The 24,468-nt window shown below is 38.1% G+C and overlaps 1 protein-coding gene across 2 annotated transcripts in view; it reads left to right on the top strand.

Annotated features, from left to right (window-relative positions):
• Positions 1-24,314, top strand: part of DROSHA (drosha ribonuclease III) — a 75,045-nt gene extending 50,731 nt beyond the window's left edge. For both annotated transcript variants that reach the window (XM_076330396.1, XM_076330395.1), the window contains 13 exons: positions 252-311; positions 2,297-2,396; positions 5,176-5,278; positions 7,739-7,809; positions 8,912-8,956; positions 11,682-11,839; positions 12,697-12,802; positions 16,476-16,617; positions 17,605-17,687; positions 17,800-17,903; positions 19,970-20,062; positions 20,884-20,930; positions 23,877-24,314. In XM_076330396.1, coding sequence (XP_076186511.1) covers positions 252-311; positions 2,297-2,396; positions 5,176-5,278; positions 7,739-7,809; positions 8,912-8,956; positions 11,682-11,839; positions 12,697-12,802; positions 16,476-16,617; positions 17,605-17,687; positions 17,800-17,903; positions 19,970-20,062; positions 20,884-20,930; positions 23,877-24,007 — 1,243 coding nt within the window. In that variant the 3' untranslated portion in view covers positions 24,008-24,314. The remainder of the gene's footprint in view (positions 1-251; positions 312-2,296; positions 2,397-5,175; positions 5,279-7,738; positions 7,810-8,911; positions 8,957-11,681; positions 11,840-12,696; positions 12,803-16,475; positions 16,618-17,604; positions 17,688-17,799; positions 17,904-19,969; positions 20,063-20,883; positions 20,931-23,876) is intronic.
• Positions 24,315-24,468: the final 154 nt, after the last annotated feature.

Raw genomic sequence — 24,468 nt, 5'->3', positions numbered from 1 at the left:
GCCTGACAATAGCTCAGAGTGGAACATATGAAAATTTCAAAAGTGGTGGTGTCAGTCCTGAGCTTCAAGATTCATGTAGTTGTTACTCTGTTTTGGAAAGGTTTGTAACCCAGAGAGGGTGGGGGAGGCTGCAAGAATGTCCGTCATGGCTGATTAGCAATCAACTGTGATTTTTTCTATTTTAATTGTATTGTGTAAATAACCAGCATGTGTTACTTAGTTGATAGTAAACCTTAAAATGCCTTTTTCAGGATTAACCACAACGAGCGTTTAGAATTTCTGGGAGATGCTGTGGTGGAGTTCTTAACAAGGTAAATGGGGAATTCTTCAACAGCCCTCACCTTTGTATGTCCTTGTCATACCGTCGGGCTTACTAGGCTTTGCAGTGTCTACTTTATGACTGTGTATGTTTGCAGTCCTGCCTGATATTTAGAGCTGCACATCTGCACACAGCTCTCTTGAAAATGCCTTCAGTACTGACAATACAACAAGGAAGATTACAAAATGAAAAGCTAGAATTTCTGTTTCATGGAATGCAATTTGAAGTTGATGGGGGTTAGAGATTGTTCAGCTACAGACAGGTTGAACTCTGTACCATTTTTTTAAAGGAAAGATATTTTTCTTAGCACGCCATTTTGTTTCTGTGGGTTCTTTTTCTCTAGCTGCAAGTGAAAAGCATTTATTGGTAATATTGCATGTGTTGCAGTTTTTATATTTCTAGTTATTAGGGCTATAGCTTGCATAATGTCTGTATGTAAATAAAATAGTTGAGCACAAATGTAACTTATTTAGAAGTAATAATAAAAAACCATGGTTCATCAAAAATTGTTCCAGTTTTGGTCTGAGTATTCTGAAATCAGTGAACAGTACGGGGATATTATCAGTTACCTCCATTGGCCTCTCTTACCTGAGTACTAGAGGCAGGCAGTTTGAACAAAATAAAGATTATAATCAATTTTCAGCTGCTTTGTTCTACTGTTTTTAATAGGGGATTAGTCTTGTTTACTGTAAAGCTTCTCTTTCAGCAAGTTTATTATATGAATAACAAAACTGCCCTTACATCTCCATTCTCTACTAACCTCTACTAGCCATTAGCTACTCAGTATTAAAAGCTATTAGCCTATAAATATCTCCCCTGCCCTTAAAACCCATGGCCTTTTCTCTCATACAACAGTACAGGCTGATAAGATGGAAGACTTGCTGATTAAAATGTCTTGCATTTTTCATTGTCATTGTTCATCAGCCATCAGTTGACTTTCTGAGCTAACTTTTGTCTCAATTCAGAAAAAAACTGAGCTACATTTCTCTTCAATAGAGCATGTAAGCACCTATTTAAGCCTGATTTTTTTTTTTTTTTTTTCCCCAACTCTACTTCAGGTCTCTGCTTTTGTGAATTATGATGCTTGATTAGATTGCTTCTAAGCTTAATAGTAATTTTTGTCCTTAAATAATCTTGGATCCATCTGCACTTTTCTCCCTGTGTACTGGGTTAATAAAATATTTTAATAATTAGTACCATCCACTGCCTTATTTGTGGGGTGTTGAAAACCCTCTCTGTATTAACTTCTTTCTGACATGGGTTAGATAGTCATATATGAAGATATTCAGAATCATTTATCCCTTACTCAGATCTTGGTTGGATCACTGAATTACTTTTTTTGTGTTGTATGAAGTATCTTACTTGCATGATGAGAAATATTAAAAGCAGTGGAAAGCCTGTGATTTTTACTCAGTTTTTTTTTTCTGTGGTATTAATGACTTCACACATTTGATAAATACAGACTGTTGAGTTCTGTTCTTTGGCTCTGTTAGCATCTGTTAAAGTACTGTAAGAAACTTGTAAAACAAATATCCTGAGTAGTGGTCCAGCCTGAATCACTAGTATCATCTTAAAGCACTGCCTACCTGCGGCACGGAGTTTCTCAAGGCTGACAGTTCCCTTGTGCTTTATTTCTCAGCATCCTCTGTGTGTCAACATTGCTGAACCCACTGCTGCTGTTAGGTAGAAACCTTCAGACGAGGGAAGTGTGTGTTGTTGCAGGGATTTAGAGATTATGTGCTGCCCACTATAGAAACAGCAGTCTTCCTCCCCTGCTGCCAACGCTATCCAATCAAATATTATTGAGCATTGGTTTAATGTTTGTTTCTTTACCTTACCTCAAGCTGAGTTGCTACCTTGGGAAGGGACCTGTGTTACTACCTAGGATCTGAGGGAAAGGCACTGTTCCCTAGAGGCACATGTGGTTCATCTTTAACCAAATGCTGACAGCATCTGATTTGATTTTTGTTTTGCCAGTGTCCACTTGTACTACCTGTTTCCCACTCTGGAGGAAGGAGGATTAGCTACATACCGCACTGCCATCGTACAGAACCAACACCTGGCCATGTTGGCTAAGGTACAGTTTCATACATCTCTCTATTTGACACCCATAGGTAGGATACTATTAGTGCATGGATTGCTTCTTGAGGGATCTGCCTGCTTTGACCATCAGTGTCTTTACCGTGTTTTGTGTACAAGATTTGGGATTCAGGAACTCTTTTCAGTTTGAAAGTAGATTTTAAAGATGAAGTAGGACTTAGTGTTTTCTCCGAAACATGTTTTCAGGAGGAGTAATTTTTGCAGGCAGAAGGATAAGGTTTTAGGATGCTTATGTTGAAGGTGTGTGTCTATTTACCTTTAAATTGCAAAGGTAATGAAGCTGATAGTAGAAATTTAGTGAAGAAAAAGATAGAAACTGGCTGTTTATAAAAGGACTTCCTGATAGAATATTTAGGGAGAACATGGCAGCAGGTGGTAGAGAAAGTGGTGAAAAAATCATTTTGTCTGCTCCGTAACCTCCGCAGTCATTTTCAGATTTGCTGTGAACTGTGGAAGGGAAATACGTTAGAAAGGCTTTTGGTGAAAAGTTGTATTGCCTCGTGGGAAAAATTGAGATGCCTCTGAATTTTATTGCATTTAATTCTGTGAATGACAGAGCTTTTTACATTTCTACATGATACTGGGGGGCAGGAATATGATATAGAAAGTTGATTACGTCTCTATTCATAGATAATTTGGTATTCCCTTAGTCATATTTGATTTTATTAGCATGTTTTTTTAAAAAACAGTCTGAGACTTACTGATGTAATAAATTAAGCTGTGCATGCACGTATGCGTGCACACATGTCCACTCTGTATTGCTGATAGTTTTCAAGTGCTCTTTTAATCTTCTCTGTTCATATTCACACAGTAATTTAAACAAGCATATCTAATCTTGAGATTTTGGCAAAAACTGCATGATTTCTAACATGTCATCTTTTTGCTCAGTTCTCAGGAGACACATAGGGTAGGGAGTGAACACAGTCTTTTTCCTCCAAAGCTTTCTTTAATGATTTAGATAAGCATGAATTGATTGAAATGTTTCAAATCAGGGTTTTGTTTACAAATATGGTATTGAACTGCCTGGCATTTGAATTCATGTTATTATTTTAAAACCTGCATCAGGAAAGCTCATGCATTCTTAAAGCTCTGTTCACAGCCTTTATCATTGTACATGGACAACTTTTGAAAATTTTTATTGCAAAATTTTTTGAACTGTATTTATTTTTATTAGATACGACTGTAAATATTAGATATCTATACATTCCTGATTTCCCAACTTACCCTTTTTTCCTCTCGTATATCCTATATGACCTTCCTGGTTTCACTCCCTTTAATTATCCCCTGCAGTGTCATGATGCATTCAGTTTACTTCCTCAATATAATTCTCAGCTCCTCAACTTCTCTTGTGCATGTGGAATGCTGTTTTAATTGAGGATCAAATGACAAATTTCTGTAGCTTCTAAGGGACATTGTAGCAGGAATTTTAAAAATAATCTGAAACGTGTTATGATCAAAATTGAGAAGCAAAACACATGCAAAATATGCTGAATGCAAGCTCCCAAAATGGAGATAAGCCATTGGAGGGAGGGGACACACACCAACACCCGAACAACTCCAGTTAACATGAACAAATGACAATAATCTGTAAGAAGTTTTAATTTGATATAAAACAATTAATGTTCCACTTCTATGTTGACTCTAACGAGTGCTCCCTGCACTTTATAAAGTGCGATGGAACATCGTAAGTGGTAATTCCCTGGGTTATGGAGCAGTGAATAGGCTCTCATTCATTGAAAATGGAAGACTCCTTTTTTCCAATTGAAATGTGTCTAAACCACATACCTCAAGCAACTTAGTCTCCACTTTTACATCTTAAATATACTCTAGGAGGATGAAGTTGAAAGTTAATGAGAAATTGGTCAGTAGAAACTTACACCCTTAGTTGGGAAGAACCTGTTCTCATACAGACTTTGCAAGGTGCACAAACCTCTTCTTTAAAAATCTCAATAATGGTTTTGTGTGAAAAAGATGAATATGTAAAGAGAACCTAGTAGCTCTTGCCTGCATTTCTATAGCAGAATTATCATATAAGATATCTGACTCGCTACCTGAGATTCTGACTGGCAAGCAGAACTATGGTTTAGGCAACAGATGAATGTTAATGATGCACATTTGAAAGAAAAAAGAAAGCTAGGTGGCACTGCAGATTAAAATATCAGTCTTCTGCTTGCAGTGCCCAGAGGATTTTGTTACTGCCACCTGTTGACACTCTTAAAGGAAAAAGCCAGATGTTCACTGGATTATGTCTACCAGAGTTCTGTTCCTCACTGTTGTACTTTATCTTCTTCTTGTAGGCAAAAGCTTTTTCCTCAGTGTTAACTCCTCAACCTTTGAATGTCCCTTTGGCATTTTTGAAGGCCAAATCATATGAGGGCAAACTACCAGCAAGAAACACAGCACATTGCACCATCCAGCCAGTATCAGGCTGTTTTTCTGTCATAGCCTCAGCTCCTCCTCTTGAACTTATTCCTAAATCTCACTAGTAACATGTTTTGATCTGGCTTCCCTTGACAATCTGGTTTGATAATTCCTAGCTTTCCCACGCTATCACAGTCTAGTTGCTTGCCTCTGATAAACAAATATGAAGTCCTCTAATTTTAGTCTATGTCTGAACTGAAACTATGGAGAAAAGCTTTAAAGTTCCCTCAAACCCAGTTGCTGCATAATAATAGTGTAATTGAACTTTAGTGACTAGAAGTGGTACTCTCGTACTTCTGGAGCCATGGTTTTAACTCTTTCCACATCTTCTGCAGAAGCTGGAACTAGATCGATTTATGCTTTATGCTCATGGTCCAGACCTTTGCAGGGAGTCGGATCTCCGCCATGCCATGGCCAACTGCTTTGAAGCCCTAATAGGTAAAACATGTATCTGTATGTGCAGACAGTTATGTTTTAATATGTCTACATGCCATGTTGACTGGGATGGAGGTGACGTGGGTCTGTGTTGAGTAGTGTTAGTAAGGATATGCGATAGTAAAGCTTCTTAAATCTTCTTCATCTCTTCCCGTCTCCTGCACACATGCCACATGTATAACATGATGAGTGTGCAGTATTACAATGAAAATCTCATCTTCCGTATCCTGCCTCCCATGCACTGAAGACGCACCCATTTCATGCCGTTGCGGCGCAGCACTTCTGTCCATCACCGCAGAACTCCACCTCTCATGCACCACCATGGCCTGCCACCTGCAGTCCTCTAGGGGGAGGAGTTCAGTCACCGTGGCCTGGCAGGAAAAGTGCAGGTTCACTGCTTCCAACAGTACTTGCACACACCTGCAAAATGGGGAGCTGCACTTCAGCCCTGAATTTTAAACTCTGCAGCTTGCTTTCTGAATGCACCAGACATTCCCAACCAAGTCACCAGCCCACTTCCTCTGTGCCCTGCTAACCTTCTGTGAATTAAATGTGACATTTGCCAAGTAAATATTTTTTCGTCTTTGCATTTTCCTTACAAATAAAAAGCATGGCAATATGCCATGGTTGGTGTAATAAAGCTACCAAAACCCTCTAGCTGAGGATGAAGGGGAGTTGTGTCAAATTTGCTGTTGGGCACTAACATGCTGGTTAGAGACTGGCTGCGTTAGTCGATAAATTTATGTTGGAGAAGAAATCAGGACTGCCTGACCACAGTTACCCAATAAGCAAGCAGTAAGGCAGAAATCTGATCCGTTATATCCATGCAAGCTCTATTTTTATAAAACTTTACTTGTTTGAATACACAAAGCAAGCTAAATCTCACTGATTTGGCTTCATATTCATCCAACTGTACTGTACATGGTATTAGCTATGGGAATGGTTTAGCCCTGATCCAGGTCTTTACATACTACACAAGCTCCTAAAGCATTTTGTCCTGCTTTGAAAAATAGATCATAGTTGGCTTAGACTTCAACAGTTCTGTGCATTCTGCCTTGGGCCAAATTGCATTTCATCTTATCAAGAAATAAGAGTTTTCTTTTTAACTCTATTTTGCTTTCCATGAGTGCTTTGATCTTTAATTTAAAAATAAAAAACAAACAGAAAAGGAACACTAGATATGTATCTGTGGGTTTGTTCATATACTTCAGCTTGTCTAGGATGTCATGATGAGGACTATTTGGCAAGCACTGAGATTTGCTAAGAGAGCAGGCTTGCTGTTTAACCTCCAATGCAAAGTTGTTCACAAAGTTAATTGAGCAATAAGATTTTGTCAGGGCCATAGCTAAAATCTGGGAGTTTGTTAAGGGACTATAAAACTATATGTGGGGTCTGGAGCTCCTACTTGAGAACCTTTGTAAAAGTCTGGTGCTTCTTCCCTGTGATGAAAATAACCAAAAGTATAAGCAGGCTGCCTAGGGCCTGTTTGAAATTCTGTGCTCTCATAATATGCCTCTGGCAAGATAGTCTTGTAAACCCCCAAACTGTTCTCCAAAGAGTCCAAAGAAAGTAGTTGACCTAGCGAGGAACTGAAAGGAAAGAGGGGGGAAAGACACAGCAAGGCAAACCATGTTCTCCCTGTATGTGGGAACATCAACTCCCTTTCTCTGTGTTCTTCATGTAGCTGTTTTCCCCTGCTTTTATACAGATGTGCTTACAAGTTTGAGGTTTTCAGAAGCCCTCCTGTAAGGAGTATCAAAGGACAAAATGTTGATACTGAATTTATAAAGTGCCTGTGCAGATACAGAGTGTATATGGTACACACAAAAAATATAATATGCTAGCACAAGTTTTGCAGAGCTTGTTACTAATGGGCATGTGGAGGGCTAGTGAGGGCCGTATATGCAGTTAAAAAAAAAAAAAAAAAGTACCATAATCTCCAGAAATTGAGACATGCAGAGGTGCAGTTTCCAGTTCAGACAATGTATTATTGTGATACTGGAGAGACATTGAGGTTTGGAATAGTCCTGACACATCATTTATATTGCAGAATGTAATGTTGTTGAAAGTACAGAATAAACGAAAATTATTTGCTAACTATTGAAATGTATTTCATGGCTTTCACTATCTACGTATGTGGTATAGTTAGCTGACTGGAAACTACTTTTAGAAATAAATTGCTTCTAGCCTAATTTGTTTAAACTTTGCTCTTTGGATGTATCATTTTCTATCACTGATTTAACTGTTTCAGGGTTTTCTGTGCTTTTTATGACCCTTGATTTATGTTGGTGTTTAACATGCTTTAAATTTCTCAAAAAATTAGTATTACTACAGAAAGCATGCTTTTAAAAAATAAATGTATTAGAGATGAAGGCGGCAGAGATCTTTGACTTCCCTGTGCTTAGTAATTTTTTAATTACTAATGCATTATTGGACCTTTGATGTATTGGTCCCCTCATGCAGGAGCTGTTTATCTAGAGGGGAGCCTAGAAGAAGCAAAACAGTTATTTGGACGTTTACTCTTCAATGACAAGGTATTTATATATTTATATGATTTGATTTCCGTTTTAAAAATAACGGAAGACATGCTTTCTTGTCCGTTGTTTTACTTGAGAATCACAAATGAACAGGAACACACCTCTTGTACTTGGTTCCTGGAAACTGAACGTAGCATAGTGCAATTAGGACAGCAAGCTGCACTGGTTCAGGCAAAAAAATTACGGTGTTTCCTCAGGTGTGCTGTTTGTTGGTTGGCTTAGGGAAGGGTGGGTGGCGTGGGAAACCTGCAGACTTCCATTCAAAGTGCTGCTCTAAAAACAGAGATGGGTGCTGTGGATTCAGGCGGCATGCTTTGGGGAAATGATGCACGTGTAGAGCGACTATTCCTGTTTCATCAGTTAAATCCTCCCACCCCTAAAAGTTTTAAACACATCTTTGAAAAAAAATACAGGGGATTTTATCCAACATTTACACAATTGCATAATTAAAGTCTGATCTAGTCTTGCATACTGTATCTTAGATCACTGTTAGCTGGAATTTATCCCGTGTAAGGGCTAAGGAAAGTAATTGGTACATACTGCTGGGACAATACACGTGGCAGTGGTAAGGGGACAAATTATACAGTCTTTTCCTTCTTGAAAGTCTCTGAATCTGCAAAATGACAAAAGAAATAAATACTTAGAAATAAAAGTATTTTGAAGCCTATTGTAACTCAGTGTTTATTTGCTGCTCGGTGCCTGTAGTGAAGGAAGCCTATATGAAATAGAAGAAAATAAATGTTTTTCTTTTTTTCTTTTTTAGTCCTTGCCTTTGGTGAAGTCAAACTTGCTACTGAGGAGTACTTGCAAATAAAGTTAGTCCTGAGGCTTAAACAAATCTTTTTCTTCCTTTAACCACTTTTTATTTGGTTCAAGGATTTTTCCAACTCTTTGACACAAGCTAATTGGAAGAACTACAGGCAGTTTGAACAGCAAATACACGATTTTAAAAATTAGTTTGCCAGCACTATTGAATTTGCAATAAGCAGAGCCAGCATCTGAAATAGTTCAGTATTTCAAGTAATGACATTTTATTTAGTACTGTGAAATTTGTTAAATGACTCCCTTGAGCATTAAAGGCATCTATCAATGTTTGCAGGACCTGCGGGATGTATGGCTTAATTATCCACTACACCCACTCCAAGTAAGTGTATCCCTTTCTGTAATAAATTTCATAGCTCTGTTTTATTTTCAGGGATGCTTTTCCATAGGTTTCCATTGTAATGACATCTCAGAAATTGTGCTAAAAAGTAGCCAAAGGAGTGTATATATTTGCCTTTGTGTTTGATTTTGTTGTTTGTTTGTTGTTTTTTTTTTTATAATGAGTCTCTGCCTCTCTGAGGATTAATCATTCACCTTTCCTTGGCTCATGTTTGATATATAATTGTGCTTCTCATACAATAAATCTAGTGAGAGGTGACATTTTGGCAGCTTCTTTTTCATCTTCTCAAAGGTGGGGGAAAAAGGGTACAAAACCAATCTATGTACATATTTTGTTAACCTGAAATTAAGACTGAAACCTTAATAGTAGGAAGGCACATTAGTTGAATGGAGTAAGATTCTGATTTTTTTTTTTTTTTTTTTTTTTGGTGGGGTGTGCGCGCGCAATGATAGCATGGTTGTTTCGGTGATTCTAGTAGCTTTAATACCAAGTAAACACTGAAATTATGAAGATGTCTGAAGGCTAATTTATCCTCCATGTATTGGAGGATACAAGCTCATAAGTTCTTAATTTACAAGGCTGGAAGTTGGGAGAATGGTTTCCCAGTCCTTGTTCCCTGACTGAATTCTGGGGGAGACCTAGAGCAAGTCACAGAGCGTCTCTGCACTGTAGCTCCTTGTCTTCACAGCAAACATGGTAGCATTTCCAGGTATGCAGGGGTGCTGGAAGAATAGCTGTATTCAGATTGTCACCCAGTCAGTTAGTAAGGTGTTCAAGATCGTATGAACATCTGAGAGGTTTCTTTTGTCCAACCAAATCTCTGATGTTTTGTGCAGTCAGTTTGACTCCTTTGAAACTTTTTATGAGCACACCCTTCCAGCAGAAGGTCACTTTGAGGCCTCCATCTGAAATGTCTCATATATTTGTACGGATTTTGTAATGGGTACATAGTCAAAATCTTCAGCAACAAATCAGTGTACATGAAGTGTTTTTTACAACCAATTCTCTGTGAGTGTAAATAGAAAAGAGTCTTAATGGGAAGATAAATTTTTGAGATTCAGCACGAGCTATCCTGCATGGTGGCACAAGCTCCCAAGAAAATTCTTCTTACTCTAGATTTCTTTCTTTTCTCTTATTTTAATCTCTTTATCTCTGCTTTCACAAAGAAGACTTGGACTCTGCTTAGAGATTGGAGACAGTATATGCAGCTTATCATTTCTTGCTACTACCTTAACTTGTGTGATGAAAATTTATTTTCTTCCATGTCCCAGAAGCCATCCTAGCTCTCTACTTACCAGTAAGGGAAACACAAGCTGCTCAGGTTGGCCTTTGGGCACAGCTAGCCTGAAAAATGGCATTTTAAAAATTATTAAAAGTCACCATAACAATATGGCAAATGAAATGCCAATTAAAAAAAAAAAAAGCTCTGGGTAAGATATACAGAACTGAAGGCCTGTAACCCTGTTATTTGGCAGTAGTCAAGTCAGCAGAAATAGTGATGAAAAAAAATTAGTGGTCACGTGGATAAATGTGGTCTCTTCAGAAAGAGTCTACAGGTAAAGACAAGTCCTGCCTCACAAATGAATAGGAGATTTTAGAGGAAACAAAAAAGCATGTGATGATGCAGATGATACTGTCTGCTGGGTTTCCTAAGAGGCTGTTGGGAGGGCACTCACAAAAGGCTTTTAAAAATGTGTTTAAAAAAAAGGAAGGAAAAATAAAGCAACCCCAGTGAATACTGTCAGTCCTTACAAGATTTAAAGGAATGGCTGAAACCTCAGAAATGGAGAACAGGAGTGAAATGACCACATCTAACAAGGGATGGAGATCACTGGCAGATTTCCCTAGGGATCTTCGCTGAAGTACAGGCTGTTCGCATCGACAGCATAGGGAAGAGGATGAGCAGTGAGGTGGCACTTTGTTGACAATACCAAATTATTCAGGGTAGCAGGGACAACAGCAGGGTGAAGAATTGCAGTCTCATTGCGAGAATGCAAGAATGACTAACTATGGAGTAAAAAAGCAGATGAAATTCTGTGTAGATACATATAAAGGACTGTGCATGAGGAAGCAAAAAGCAAAAGAAATGCCTAAGCTATTTCCCAGCTCCAGAAAGCCATTTAACAGTGTCACCACATCAAGGACATCAGACAAGAAACTGATAAGAAAAGATACAGACCCAAAGTGATCATTTTAATTTTCTTGTGTTATTGTGCCCTTTTGAATTTCATATACTAAGTATTTAGTCTTGATTTTTGATACTGAAGGAAAGTGGGAGCAATAGATTTGGGTTTTATCTCATCTTGACATGCTGTCAGTCTGCCAGGCCTATTCTAATAATTTTTGAATCTGTTGCTCAATTGCAAACAATGTGATAATATTAGAAAACTCAGACACGTGCAATTATACATGTTTTGTGAAAATAAGTAGCCCATGCTATCCACACGTAGAGACAAGAACATATAAGCAATGTGTTATAAATGCCTCAACTGTTAAAAAAGCATACATCAGAGCTCATATCTTCTTTGTGTGGTAGTTATCCAAGACAAAAAGCCAGAGGAAACTGGGTTTTCTCCGTTCAGCTTCCCACAGAACGATTTGTTCGCTGTATTCTGTATTCTTTGCCCTTGGTTTACAGAAGGCTTTCTCTTTTGAAGTTCTAAAACAGTGTCAGTTTGTCATTGTTGGCACTTCATTTTATTTACAGCTGCAGGAGTCCAATACTGACAGGCAGCTCATCGAGACCTCTCCAGTTCTTCAAAAGCTTACAGAGTTTGAGGATGCAATTGGAGTCATCTTTACTCATGTTCGGCTTCTAGCACGTGCATTCACTCTGAGGACAGTAGGCTTTAACCATCTGACTCTGTGAGTACACAGCAAGAGTCCTCATGTAGCTCTGTTGGTCCTTCTGTTAGTATCCCAGATTGCTTTATTAGTAAATAAGCTCTAGATGTTATATCTATTCTCCAGAAGAGAATAGAGCAGCTATGTTCACAAGCCCCCATGGCTCAGTATCCCATCTCTGACAGTAGTCGGTATTGGATACCTTAGGAAAGACTATAGAAGATGTTAGAGCGCCATCCCAGTGTTTCTTCTGAGCTTCCTGCATCGTTGATATTTGCACGTCACTCTTGAGAAAGTAGCAAAACATACTTGGAGCTACATTTGGGCAGAGGAAAGAAGTAAAATCATGATCTTTGGTCCAAGTGCAGCCCTTGTGTTCTGTGGTGTGTAGAGCTGCCAGGCCCTGTTTTAAAGCAAACAGTAGAACCATACCAGTGGTTACCCAGTCCAGGATCTCGCATGGGTTTAAACCCTGATCCTTTTATTTCTTGTGAATGGACAGACCTTTATCTCTATTGAAGTTGTTGCATTCATTAGTTCACTTTCTTATAAGAAGTTGCAGGTAGAGACCTTATCCCATTACAAACTTGATGTCAACTGCTCTTCTTCTTCAATTAGTCGCAGATCTGTGATCTAATAATTGTGTTTATATGCAGCTACCCTGATTTGCTTTCTCCCCGAAAGTTGGTGTTACAACAGTAATGAACTGTGTTTTCATCTCACCTGGTTAACGCTGGAAAATTGTCTTAAATGCGTTTGGAAATGAGCGAGGCTTGCTTTCAGAGCACTCCTTATTTTAATTTGTGTGTGCATGCTGGTTTTGTTTTTTCCTCCCTGAGTGCTTATTGATTTTGCTGCATTGGTGTCTCATTTTTCAGAGGCCATAACCAGAGGATGGAATTCCTGGGTGACTCCATAATGCAGTTGGTAGCCACAGAGTATTTATTCATACATTTCCCTGATCATCATGAAGGGCACTTAACGGTGAGACTGCCATCAATCATGCTTCCCGGAAAAGCAAGAGTGGGATGGAGACTGAAATTATGGGAGCAGCTAGTGAATTATTCTGGATTTGATTAATAAAAGAAGGCTCAGCAACCACTGCTCTTAATAAGGCTTTGTTAATTTTAAGTCATGAGCACTGCAATGAATAGGAAATGGTGATTTATGAGCCCAGTGCAATAATCTTTGTTCTGTCTGTGAAATAGATCAATAATTTTAAGGATGTCAGTGATGAAATTGGGAGATAAGACTAGTTCTTTTTTAAAGATGGGTGTCTTAAACTATTTATTTAAATAGGCACATCACATTACTTTTTTTATTCATGACTTCTAGTCTGTTGAACCTGCAACCAGGCAGGGTTATGTTTCCTGATAAGAAGTTTTTACAACCTATTTTAGTCTGGTTTTCCTGTTGTCTTCAATCTGGAGCTCCTGTGGTAGCTTTTGAATTTAATTTTACTATTGTTATAGTCATCTGTTGTTGATTACTGTAGCCTTTCAGCCTCTCTTATCTGGGCTCTGAATGACCCAGTTTGGGGATCTTTGAGCAATTTACAGTACTTTAAACATAGGGTGGTCGTATATGTAGTTTTTTTCCTGACTGATTCATTTAGTACTGAAGCTAGCCAGCTGTGGCTTTATTTGTGAGGAAGAAATTTTCTTAGGCTTACTAGTTTTTTCTTAGTTTTCAAGTCTTGACTAGAATAAAAAAATGTAAGTCAAGTCTTCTAGTTAAAGTTAGTAAGTAGCACTGTAGGTTTCTTAGCTACTCATATTTTTTCAAGTCAATAAAGGGACAGCGATGCTAAGTCTCTAGCAGGCAATGTGTTTTCCAAGAATATGCTTCTTGGGTCTTTTGAGCTAAAGCTGTTTACAAAGAAAAAAAGTACATGATCTGACTAAAAGTAATTTTAATTTTTCTTCACCAGTTCTTAAGTTTCATTTACATTTGTATGGGTTCTTCTGCACCGTTCGGGAGACAGAGTAGATAAAGCCTGAACTTTTGAAGTAAGAGTTAAAAGGGGAAGAGCCTTGTCATATTAATTCTTCAGGGAAGCAAAAACATAAGGCAGAAATCCAAGACTGGTGGGGTTGTTTTGCTTTGTGGGTGACTTTTAAGAATGTAGGCATCAGCGTTGTTATACTAAGATAAATCTTTCAAGAACTATTTGGCAGGAAGGCTATGAAGTGTTGCTATTAATGGGTGTAAATACTCAGAACAATGATCAGAACATCTCTGTGTTGCTTAATTTAATGATTAGCGAGTTGGCAAGTAGAACAAGTTGCACAGTCCAAGTTTGTAGGGGAAACTACAAAGTTAGAGTGGAATGGATGCTGAAAACACATTAAGTTATGGAGAAGTAGGCAATGCCCAGAATAAAATTTCAACTCTGGGGATGCGCATGCAGTGAAAAAGAAAATTGTCTTAGAATGTTTTTAAATTGGAGGACAAATGAAATGAGACGTGTGAGAAAGGAGACTGATGATGTGGGATCTGAAGAGAAACAGCAAACACTGAGCTCTTTCTCCTGTTATCTGGGAACATACTTAAATTTGAAGTAATAATGGAACATCAGCTGAATGGTGTCTGTAGTGTTGAGGACAATTTTGGTCAAGGATGGGAAGATTCCACTTGACTGTCAATGCAGTGGCTTCCCAGAGTGTAGTGATTACTTGTGGAGAGATGTCTGTAAATTAACTATGTTTAAGAAAAAGAATGTAGTCTTGTCTACATATTTTGAGATATCCAAGTGATCTGCCAAAAAAGAGGATGAAATTTTGTTGGCTGTTGGAAGATACAGCTTCTCCAGTACTGGCTTATGCTACAGTCATGGGTAGTAGTATGCTGTGTGAAGATGGAAAAAAAAAAAAAATTGTTTTTAATTAGAGTTAAGCTCCAGTTAAGCATCTATCACACGTTACAGCATCTGCAATGATGCAGGCTGTGTGTTGCCAGCATGGAGACAGCTCTAAAAAAGTTGCTGGGAAGGCACAGGTACCATGTCTTCCCTGTATCATTAAGGGGAATTGAGTTTCTTGCTAGATCACATTTGTAGAGGAGGCAAATTATAATACGGAGCAAGCTGATAACCACAGTGCTAGAAGGATAACTGTTTTTTTTTCCACCTCTAATTCACTGTGTAGTGTATATGTTGCTCTTTGGTTTATGATCCTACTAATCATGATTACGGGTCCCATCAAAATAAGTACTCTGCAAGCACAGCAAAAGAGATTCTTCTTCTCCCATTACAAGAAACAGATTTTTGTCACATGATACTGCACTTCTGTCTCGTAGGTTGCATATTGTACTTAGGATTTTGTTGGGGGAAGTATTGTTTATTTATCTTAAGGACATAAAGGGGAAGAATTTTGGAAAGGAACAAGTAGAAGATGAGTTTAAGCAGAGGTTAGGGAGGCAGGTAATAATCCTATCTGCAGTCTGCCTAGTTTATGAAGATCAAGTTGTGAGTATCTGCTTCATACATCATTGCCAAACAAATTATGAACATACTGTTCTTTATTTATCTGTTGGCAGAGATGAAGTATCAAGTGCAGCAAATAAATCTTGATTTTCATAAGCTCAGTTGACATGCTGGAGCCAGGTAGCATATAACTTGGATCTAATAAGCTGAGCAAATGTGACATGGAAGACAAAGAGAGAAAAAATACGTATGCAGCTTCTCAACTCTAGATTACATATAAACAGTGGAAAAGAGAGACATTCTTTCCCTCCCACCCACACCTCCCATAATATCCCTAACTTCTTAAATTAATGCTGTTTTATTTAAAGCAGAAAAGCAAACAAACACGAAAAAAGCTCACCTTAACCAGGGGTTCAGAAAATTGTATGAAACCCTAAAATTCAAAAATACTCCTTTAAGCTGTATGAGATTGTATCTTTGGCAGAGCCCTATGTTTATTTAAGCAATCTGCCTAGAGCCTGAGTTAAGCACTTCAGGGAACTCTGCTGGAGAACCAGGTGTCCTGGACATTGTCATACACTGAAAATGTTAGAGCCGGATCTTTGTCAGGGGTGCATCGGCACAGCTATACTGCATTCAGTAGAGCAAAGAGTACATACAGGCTCTCCAGCTATGCATTTTCTTCTCTGGCCAAATGAATGGAGCAGCTTCCTCATCTGCGAAACACTAGACTGTCTTGCTTTAATGTTCATTTGTTTTGATTACTGCCTATTTATTTCTTACTTGGTGGACACTGGGGACTGCTCTACAGACTCCAGAATACTGTATGTTTATACTTTATGTGGAAAAATGTATATAACTGCGTATTACATAAACTGGAAAAATGCAGATTAGCTAAAAAAGTACAGGACTGATGAAAAGATGGTATATGATTGCGAAGAAGCTCACAAACAAGCATTTTAAATGCAAGACATATCTACAGAAGTAATGTGTCCATAGAATAAATAAAATTTGGTGAGAAGAATTGAAACAGAAGGAAAAATCAGCAGTAGAAAGAATGAGTGTGTGCGTGTTTATGTAAATCATTTGAGGTGTGCTGAAACAAAATGTCAATAAACTGAGACAAGTGAGAGGCTACAAGGATAAAAGTAACTTTTTTCCCCAGCTCTCCTTACCTTTTATAGTTTGGCATTGCTAATTGTTACCATGGAGTGGAACTTCTTTCTGTTGCAGCTGTTGAGAAGTTCTTTGGTGAACAACAGAACGCAGGCCAAAGTGGCAGAAGAGCTGGGTATGCAAGAATTTGCCATCACTAATGACAAGACAAAAAGACCTGTAGCTCTTCGCACTAAGACTTTGGCTGATCTCTTGGAATGTGAGTTCATTTGGTTATAACAGCTTAGTACTTATGCAGCTTCTTTTTCTTCGGGGCTTGTTTAAGAAAGCCATTAGAAATCCCCCAAATCACTATTAAAAATGTATGTTCAGGTTTTCAAATGAATTATGCCTATACCTCTGAAAGCCAGATTATTGAACACTAGCATACATTTTTGAAGTCTGTATGAAAGCATGAAGGAGGTGTAATTGCAGATACAGATACAAAGTTGTAGGCTTAGAAATTGAGGGTTCATGATGGCCAGGTCAAAAGCATGTCTAGAAAATTAAAGCTTGTATTCTGAGTTGAGCTATTTAACAGCAGTTTCAATGTTTCATTAATATGTTCTTGTCACTATTGGAAGATAAAGTAGTTCCTTCAGCAGGTGAATGTTTCTGTGGTTCATCTGACTGCATTTTGGGAGGTTTCAAAATGTTCATTCCACAAGAGGGAAAGCTATGTTGAAATTAAATTATTTTTAGCCTATTTATGACAGTTTGTGCTACCTTCTTTCCAAAGAAAGTGGGAACAGTGATAAATGTTCTGCAGAGAAAGTTAATCTGTATCTTGTATATTTTGGTGTATTTTGTGAGCCATTCCAACCCCTTGGCTTTTGCCAAATCCTCTTAGCAAATGGAAATTGCACACAAACAGGAGTGATTTATATCTAATACTTTTTTATGGTACCCAGTAGTGATTTATTTATAAGAATCCATGGTCTCCTGGTTAAAATGTGAGATTAGGAGCTGAGTGTTGTTTCTAGCTCTTTAAATGACTGAGTGGATTTGGGTAAGTCACTTAATCTCTTGGTCAACTCTATTTTTTTCCTGTGTGTGTAGGATAATAATACCCTCATCAGATCACTGCTGTGAAACATAATTGAATGTGGCTTTAGAGTACTCAGAGATACTTGTTTCTAAAACTGCAAGCCATTAACGTTCTCCTTGGATGAGTGACAGCCGTTTTTTTTTTTTTTTTCCCCCCCAGCCTTTATTGCTGCCCTGTACATTGATAAAGATTTGGAATACGTTCACACTTTCATGAACGTATGCTTTTTTCCACGGCTAAAGGTAAGACCAGTCAGGTTCCTACTTTCCTGCCACTGTGTTTTACACATTATTGTGTTTTGGACTCTTATCACAATCTTTCAATCATAAAAGCATCCTTGTGAACTTCTTACAGGAGTTTATTTTAAATCAAGATTGGAATGATCCTAAATCTCAGCTTCAGCAGTGCTGCTTGACTCTCAGGACAGAAGGAAAAGAGCCAGACATTCCTCTTTACAAGTAAGAACTGGCATCTTATGGATACAAGCTAGCTATCAGTCTTTCTTGTATATGGAGAAAGATGTGATAGTCGCCCTGCGTTTTTCCCATAGTTTGGTTTTATTGTAGTTATCCAAGCCCTCCAGTCTCTCTTTGTCTGAAGATGGAAAATGTTGAACCAATGTTTTCCAGGCTTTAGGTATTTTAAGCCATTACAAGGAAGAATTAGTAAGCATTTTACCTTGTACAGTTTGAAGGGAAAATATATTTTTTATGTTCGAATGGAGTATTTCATTGGCATCATTCTATATTTGTTCTTCTTTTAATGTAAGGAATGGCAGTATTTTAAATTAAATTAATGGAACAATGGCTGTTTGGATATGAAGTCAAGATACCTCCATTCTATTTTCAGTCATAGTATGAAGTTTCTCTACACTCTACATTATTATGCAAACATAATAAATGTCTTGTGTTACACATCCTGATTGTAGGCTCTGTTTCTAATCCACAGAGTCAGGCACTGAAGGGCAACACAAGTTTTGGACATTTTCGCTGCTCAATTCAGCCCACGTATGTCCTCCTGTTTAGTGATAGAAGAGGTCAGGGCAGTTAACCTCTTAATTTTTACACCTCAGTTAGATACCTGAAGCTGGCTGGGATGGATCTCCCTTCTCTCCTTCAGTTGTAAAACAGCATAATAGCTGCTCCAAAGAGGCAGTAATAAACTTCAGATTGTATATTGCATCCGTATCCATTCAATTAATGTAGGGAGGAGTGCAGTGTTAGCCCCTAAAATAAGAGATAAAACCTATGGAAGTTCAAGGCTTATGTTGTTGGGGTTATTATATCAAAAAGGTATGAAGAATGAAAGTCTAAGTGCATTTGTCACATTTACTGAAGTAAAGTTTTCAATTAAATGTTGCAGTTCAGTTATAGTGACAAACAGGGCACATCAGAAATATGATCGCTTTAACACTGCAACTAATGCTCTGCAAATCTGACTCCTCAGTGTCTCTGTATGAGGGCTTACAGCTTTGTCTCGAGTGAGGGAGATGAATACAAAAGAAACAATTCCTGATTCTTGTAAAATCCACTGACTATCAAGTACCAAATGTTTGTTTTGTTTTGTTGTGATGATAAATTGATTTTTATAGTACAGCTTAGATCTAGTAATATGCTGTTATCTTCCTATTATCTTGTTAAATTCCTTTTCTTGGGGTTATCTGTTTCACTGCAGTCAGTACTATTGCTTTTAAATTTGGGGTGGGTTTTATTTGCTCTTGTCACAGCACTCAGAGACAGAGTACTATAGTTAGATACTTTAAAAATTGATGTGAAATTGGTGCTCCTTCCAAAAAGAAACAAGGTAGTGGACAGAACTCAAGCTAACAGTCGGGAGAGATTTGGGACAGCAGGAAGAAACAACAGAAGGAGCAATTCATTGCATGTCTAGGGAATTATCTTTTTTTCCCCTTTAGATGGTTGTTGATGCATGTCCTAGACTTGAGCTCAAATGGAAAGTTTGTTTTGTGACAAACTGTAACTTTTCAAAGCTGATGGAAAATTTATTTGTACTGTGATAATTCAGTATGTAGAGAGCTACCGTGTCCAATATAAAGTCCTTTTTAAAACCTTGTTAACTGCACAGCTCTCAGGGACTAAAATTTTAGTGCACACAATAATCATATTTGTGTGATTATTTGCAATTGCACAGCTATGCACAATTTGTATGACTTTATTACAAGTGTTTTCACAGTGTTTAAGCACTTTGTGTTATAGTTTGCGTTTTTGCTTATAGGTTAAAGTTTTAATTTTCATATGGTGCTCCTGAGTGAACCTGGAGGAATAAATATAACCAATATAAACAAGGTGCATTTTATGTAAATTTCTCCTTTGTATTGCGCACCATACTAGTAATCTCTGGGTTAATGTGATTTATATAGGCATCTTTGAACCCTTGCTCCATGCTTTGCACTAATTCCACTATATATATTGACCAGACTGAAAGCTTGGTGATGTATGTGCCACAAACAGATTCTGGTTTTTAATACTTCCTGCTTGAATAAATCATATCTTTCTTATTTCAGGACTTTGCAGACAGTGGGACCGTCTCATGCCAGGACATACACAGTAGCTGTTTACTTCAAAGGGGAACGAATAGGATGTGGTAAAGGCCCAAGGTATAGTGAAAAATAAATCACATGGTGTTAAAGTTTGAGTGTGGGAGTGTCCAAAATGACTAGCCATGGAGATAGACAAGTGTGTGGTTGGCCTTAGAAAAGGAAAGCTATAGAGCCTTCTTCAAGCTATTCTGAGTTTCTGCCTCAGGAATACCTGAAGGGTTCGACATCTGTATAACTTTGGGTCTTAAGCTTTTTTGGTGAACTTGCCTACAAGGTGGCTAGCAACGGTAACCCATTTGTGGCTCTCTGACTAGAAAGTGCAGAACAGCTTCCAGGAAATAGTGACTTTATCTTTGGCTTTGCTACTGCATTACTGTCCAACTTAACCTGGCAAGTTAAGGGTGCAAGGCTCTCAGTTTTGTTTTTTTTTTTCTCTGATGTTATTACTTCTAGGCATTTTAGAATGGTTTCTAAAGTTGCAAAGACTTCAACCATGAACCCCAAAGACCTCGTCTTATTTTCTGCTACCAAATCTGGTGGTGGTTATAAAAATATCATTGATTTTGTAGTGTTCACACCTCTGTGATTTTGTTCCTTTTTCTCTCTCAAGTAAAAGCAAATACTTCAGTGAAGAATGGACCTGAATATTCTGTTAGTGTTATTGATCTAAGTTTAAAAACATTCTACTGGAACTGTAGTGCTGTTGCTCACATATTTATGGAAAGGTTGACATATCATACACTCTGGGAATTACTAGCTACTGGTTATCCAAAGAGTTTTATTACAAAAGAGTAGCTAGTGTTCCACTTTGTCAGAAACTTTAGTTTATTCTGTACAACTTAGATCTCATGTAACATGTTTTTGTTTGGCTTTCACAGTATTCAGCAAGCAGAAATGGGAGCTGCAATGGACGCACTTGAAAAATGTAAGATATTTGGGCAACAAAGGAAATAATTTATAGTTTACATCCTTGGTCTTTAGTGAGGTTAGGTGCAGGTTTTGTGGGGGATAAGATTTGAACAGAATGTCTATGCTGAATGCTGTCAGCTTCTGAGTAGCAGGTTTTCCTTTTAGTCCTTTCAAGACAATTTTGTAATAGGCGAATTTAATATGATACCAACAGGTATTTTTAAAAGGGAGTTGATCAGCTACAGAGGTCGCAACTTGGAACCCTGTGCAGTGAAGTCTCATTGAGATTTTCCATGCTTAAATATGCAGTGGGATAAGACTGCTTAGTCTCTGATGGTGTGGTTGTCTCATCCTCTAATTTAGGGGAGGAGGAAAATTACTTTTCAGTTGCCAATTTAGAAAATAAAATTTGATCTCAGATTATACAGTAGACTAGGTTAAAATCTAACAGGCACATCCCCAACAAATGTAAGTCAATATTTATCTGTTAAGAACAGCTTATATCAGCTGAGGATCCAGTGATCTGTGTATGCATCTCTCAAAATTATGCACAGGATAGCCAGCATGGGAGCAGTCCTTCATTGCAATGGAGTCTCACATACGAAAGGAATGAGTGTATGCAAACATCTTACATGGAAGAACTTTGGCCACTTGAGTTAAAGTGCCAGATGTGGACGTACTGTAGGCAAATAGATTACATGCATTTTGTACAGCAGAAGCTCTCTGTTCAGAAGAACATGGGGAGGTACATTTTTTGCATTTGATTCAAAGAAAAGTCATGCCGTTCCTCAGATGCCAAAGGTTTTTAATCTGTTATCTCTGCATGTGGAAATCCCAGGGCTTAAAAATTTCAGAAGACAATGAATCCCTGTAATTCAGAATCTTTTTTATATCCATCTGCTAGGCATATACTCCTGACTACCAGTAAATTTGACAAGTGGAAAAATGTAACTTCCCTTCTTCAGTGAATATCTACAAAACGTTACTGAAGTTTTCTTTGAGTGTGTTTTCTTGTGACAGTGTCGCCACTCAGAGAGCTGTGAGCTTCATCTCCTATCAGTCCAAGGACTTCACAGCTCTTTTCTGACATATGTATTTGTTTGAATACCATAGACCTCTAGAGGTCTCTACTCCAACCGCCCTTCGAAACAGAGCCAATTTTCAAGTTAGGTCATGTTTCTCAGTGCCTTGCCAGTCAAGTTTTGATTATCTTTAGGGATGGAGGCTCTACAGCCCCTATGGGCACCTGTTCTAGTATGTATATATTTGTGGAGTGGAGGTTGGTTTGTTGTTGGGTTTTTTTAATGCATAAGTTGTTAACTTCAACTAATTTTCATGTACCTGTTTATATATATGATAACCATGATGAGTTTATTACATAAATTTCCTTCTCAACGTATTAAATGGATTATAAACAAACAGGTTGCTACCAAGTTGAGTTCTTCAGAGTTCTTAAAGAATCACGTTACAGGCACAGTGCTGAAAATCCGATTTTCATTTTATGGTGCACATGAGCAACAAAATATCCCAGAACTCCATTAAACAAAGCACTAGTGTTTTTAAAAACAGCAGCAATTTAAAAACAATTTGCTTTTGTTTAGATTGCTTTCTGGTTTAAATAAATATACCCTCTTATGCCTGAGTTGTAAATAACTGATGAATAAACCTTTTATTCCTGTAGTATATAATAAAAGGCACAAATTTCACCGGCCAATAAAACAAAGCAGTAGAAAGTCATTCTGCTCTACCACAAACTCCTGCAGATTACGTGGCTTCTGCACTGTGTTCTCTAGCTGAACAAATCTGTGCTGCCTGGGACCCAGAAAGAGGAGGAAAACGCTTGGTGCCAAGGGACTCCTCCCTGAGGAGCCTCAGCTGAATTCTCTCTTGGCAGCCAACTAGACAGAGAGCAGTCCTTTGCTGAGACATCTCCCAGATTTTTTTATGGCTTTAAAGGTCAGTGTAGTAACCTTTTGCGTTCATCTCGGATGCAGATAGGTAGCCAGTGCTGATCCCAGAACTCTGTGCGATCCCAGCAGGATTTACTGCCAGCTGCAGACTGCCACGTACTCTACCACCCCTTCATTTTCTGACCGGCTGGAGGGTGCAGGTCGCTGCAGCACAGAGCACAGATGAATGTCAGTACCCTGGTCATGCAGAAAACGTCATATTCTGTCAGCTGTGTACTAAATTGAGTGCAATTATATACGCTGGTTTTACAGTCTCAGTTCTAACTAGCGTACATACGTACCAGCTGATGGACAAATGTCTGAAATCAGAAGCATCTGTCCCCCTAGCTATTTCTCCACCACCTCAGCCTTGTCTAGTCTGTTTTAGCCAGTCTTCACTCATCCACGCTCTTAGACTACGCTAAGGCTGTAGTCTGGTACATAGCCAAGCATTATTTTTTTCAGGAACAGATTTTACTGCATTCCATTTTGCTACACTATTATTTTCCCATTAGGAACCCTGCCATAATGTGGGGCATCTAGTGGGTTCTGCATGGTCTAAAATAATAATGGAAACATCTGTACAATGCTTGGAACCAGTGGTTCATACTTTTCGGAGTGAGAACAAGACAAAAAACCCTGACAGCATTGACAGTAGTCTCACATTCGTTTTTCAGTATCGACTACCTGTTGCTAAGGGAACAGAATGTAAAATCCAGGTAATACCTGGCCATGTTGCTATACCAGGATTTTATATTTTATTTTTGTGAGTTTATTATATTTGGCAGTGCTTTATAGCAGGAGAAACAGATGTGGAAATCATAAGGAAACCAAAGTGTTATGACACACATCTCTGGTTTACTATGGATTACTAGAAATAAATGAGTAAAAATGGTAATAACATTATTTCCCCCTACCCCTAATCTCATAAAAGTTTTAAAAAAAAAAAAAGAGCTGAGGCTTTCTGTGTTACCAGTTTGTTTATTAATGTAAAATATTTTTCCTTGTGTCAGATAACTTTCCCCAGATGGCCCATCAGAAACGGTTCATTGAACGGAAGTACAGACAAGAGTTGAAAGAAATGAGGTGGGAAAGAGAGCATCAAGAGAGAGAGCCAGATGAGACTGAAGAAGCAAGGAAATAAAAGGAGGGCACAGAAGCAGTGGCATATTTACTTAATAACTCTGTGGCCTATGGAGATCTAACCTAGTTTCTTGCAGATGATGAATGAAGAGTGCCTGTTGATACCAAATAGAAAATCATAATCTCTTCTTAAAAAAGTGTGTGTATATATAGTATTTCTTTAGTTTGGTTTTAAGTGCAAAGTTCGTTTGGCTTTTTAATGAGATTTGTTTTTAAATCCTTTTAATTTTTATGAAAAGTCGTGGGATTATTTTTGTTATTTTTACTGTCTTGTATGAAGTAATAAAGTATTAATTTCAAAAGCCTGTAGGAGGAAAAGCTGTTTAACGACTGTCTCCTGTGTCCAAATGCTGTTTTGTCAGTGACCAGCAAAGTTACTGCATGAACTCCGCTGTGGAGGAGGAAAGTATTATAAGAAACTTATTCAGCAGAGCACTTAAGCATGTACCCGACTTCAGTTTT

Source organism: Aptenodytes patagonicus, chromosome 2, assembly GCF_965638725.1.
Source record: "Aptenodytes patagonicus chromosome 2, bAptPat1.pri.cur, whole genome shotgun sequence".
Lineage (NCBI taxonomy): Eukaryota > Metazoa > Chordata > Aves > Sphenisciformes > Spheniscidae > Aptenodytes > Aptenodytes patagonicus.
Note: the sequence above shows the minus strand (reverse complement) of the source record. Positions and strands in the feature narration are given on the sequence as shown.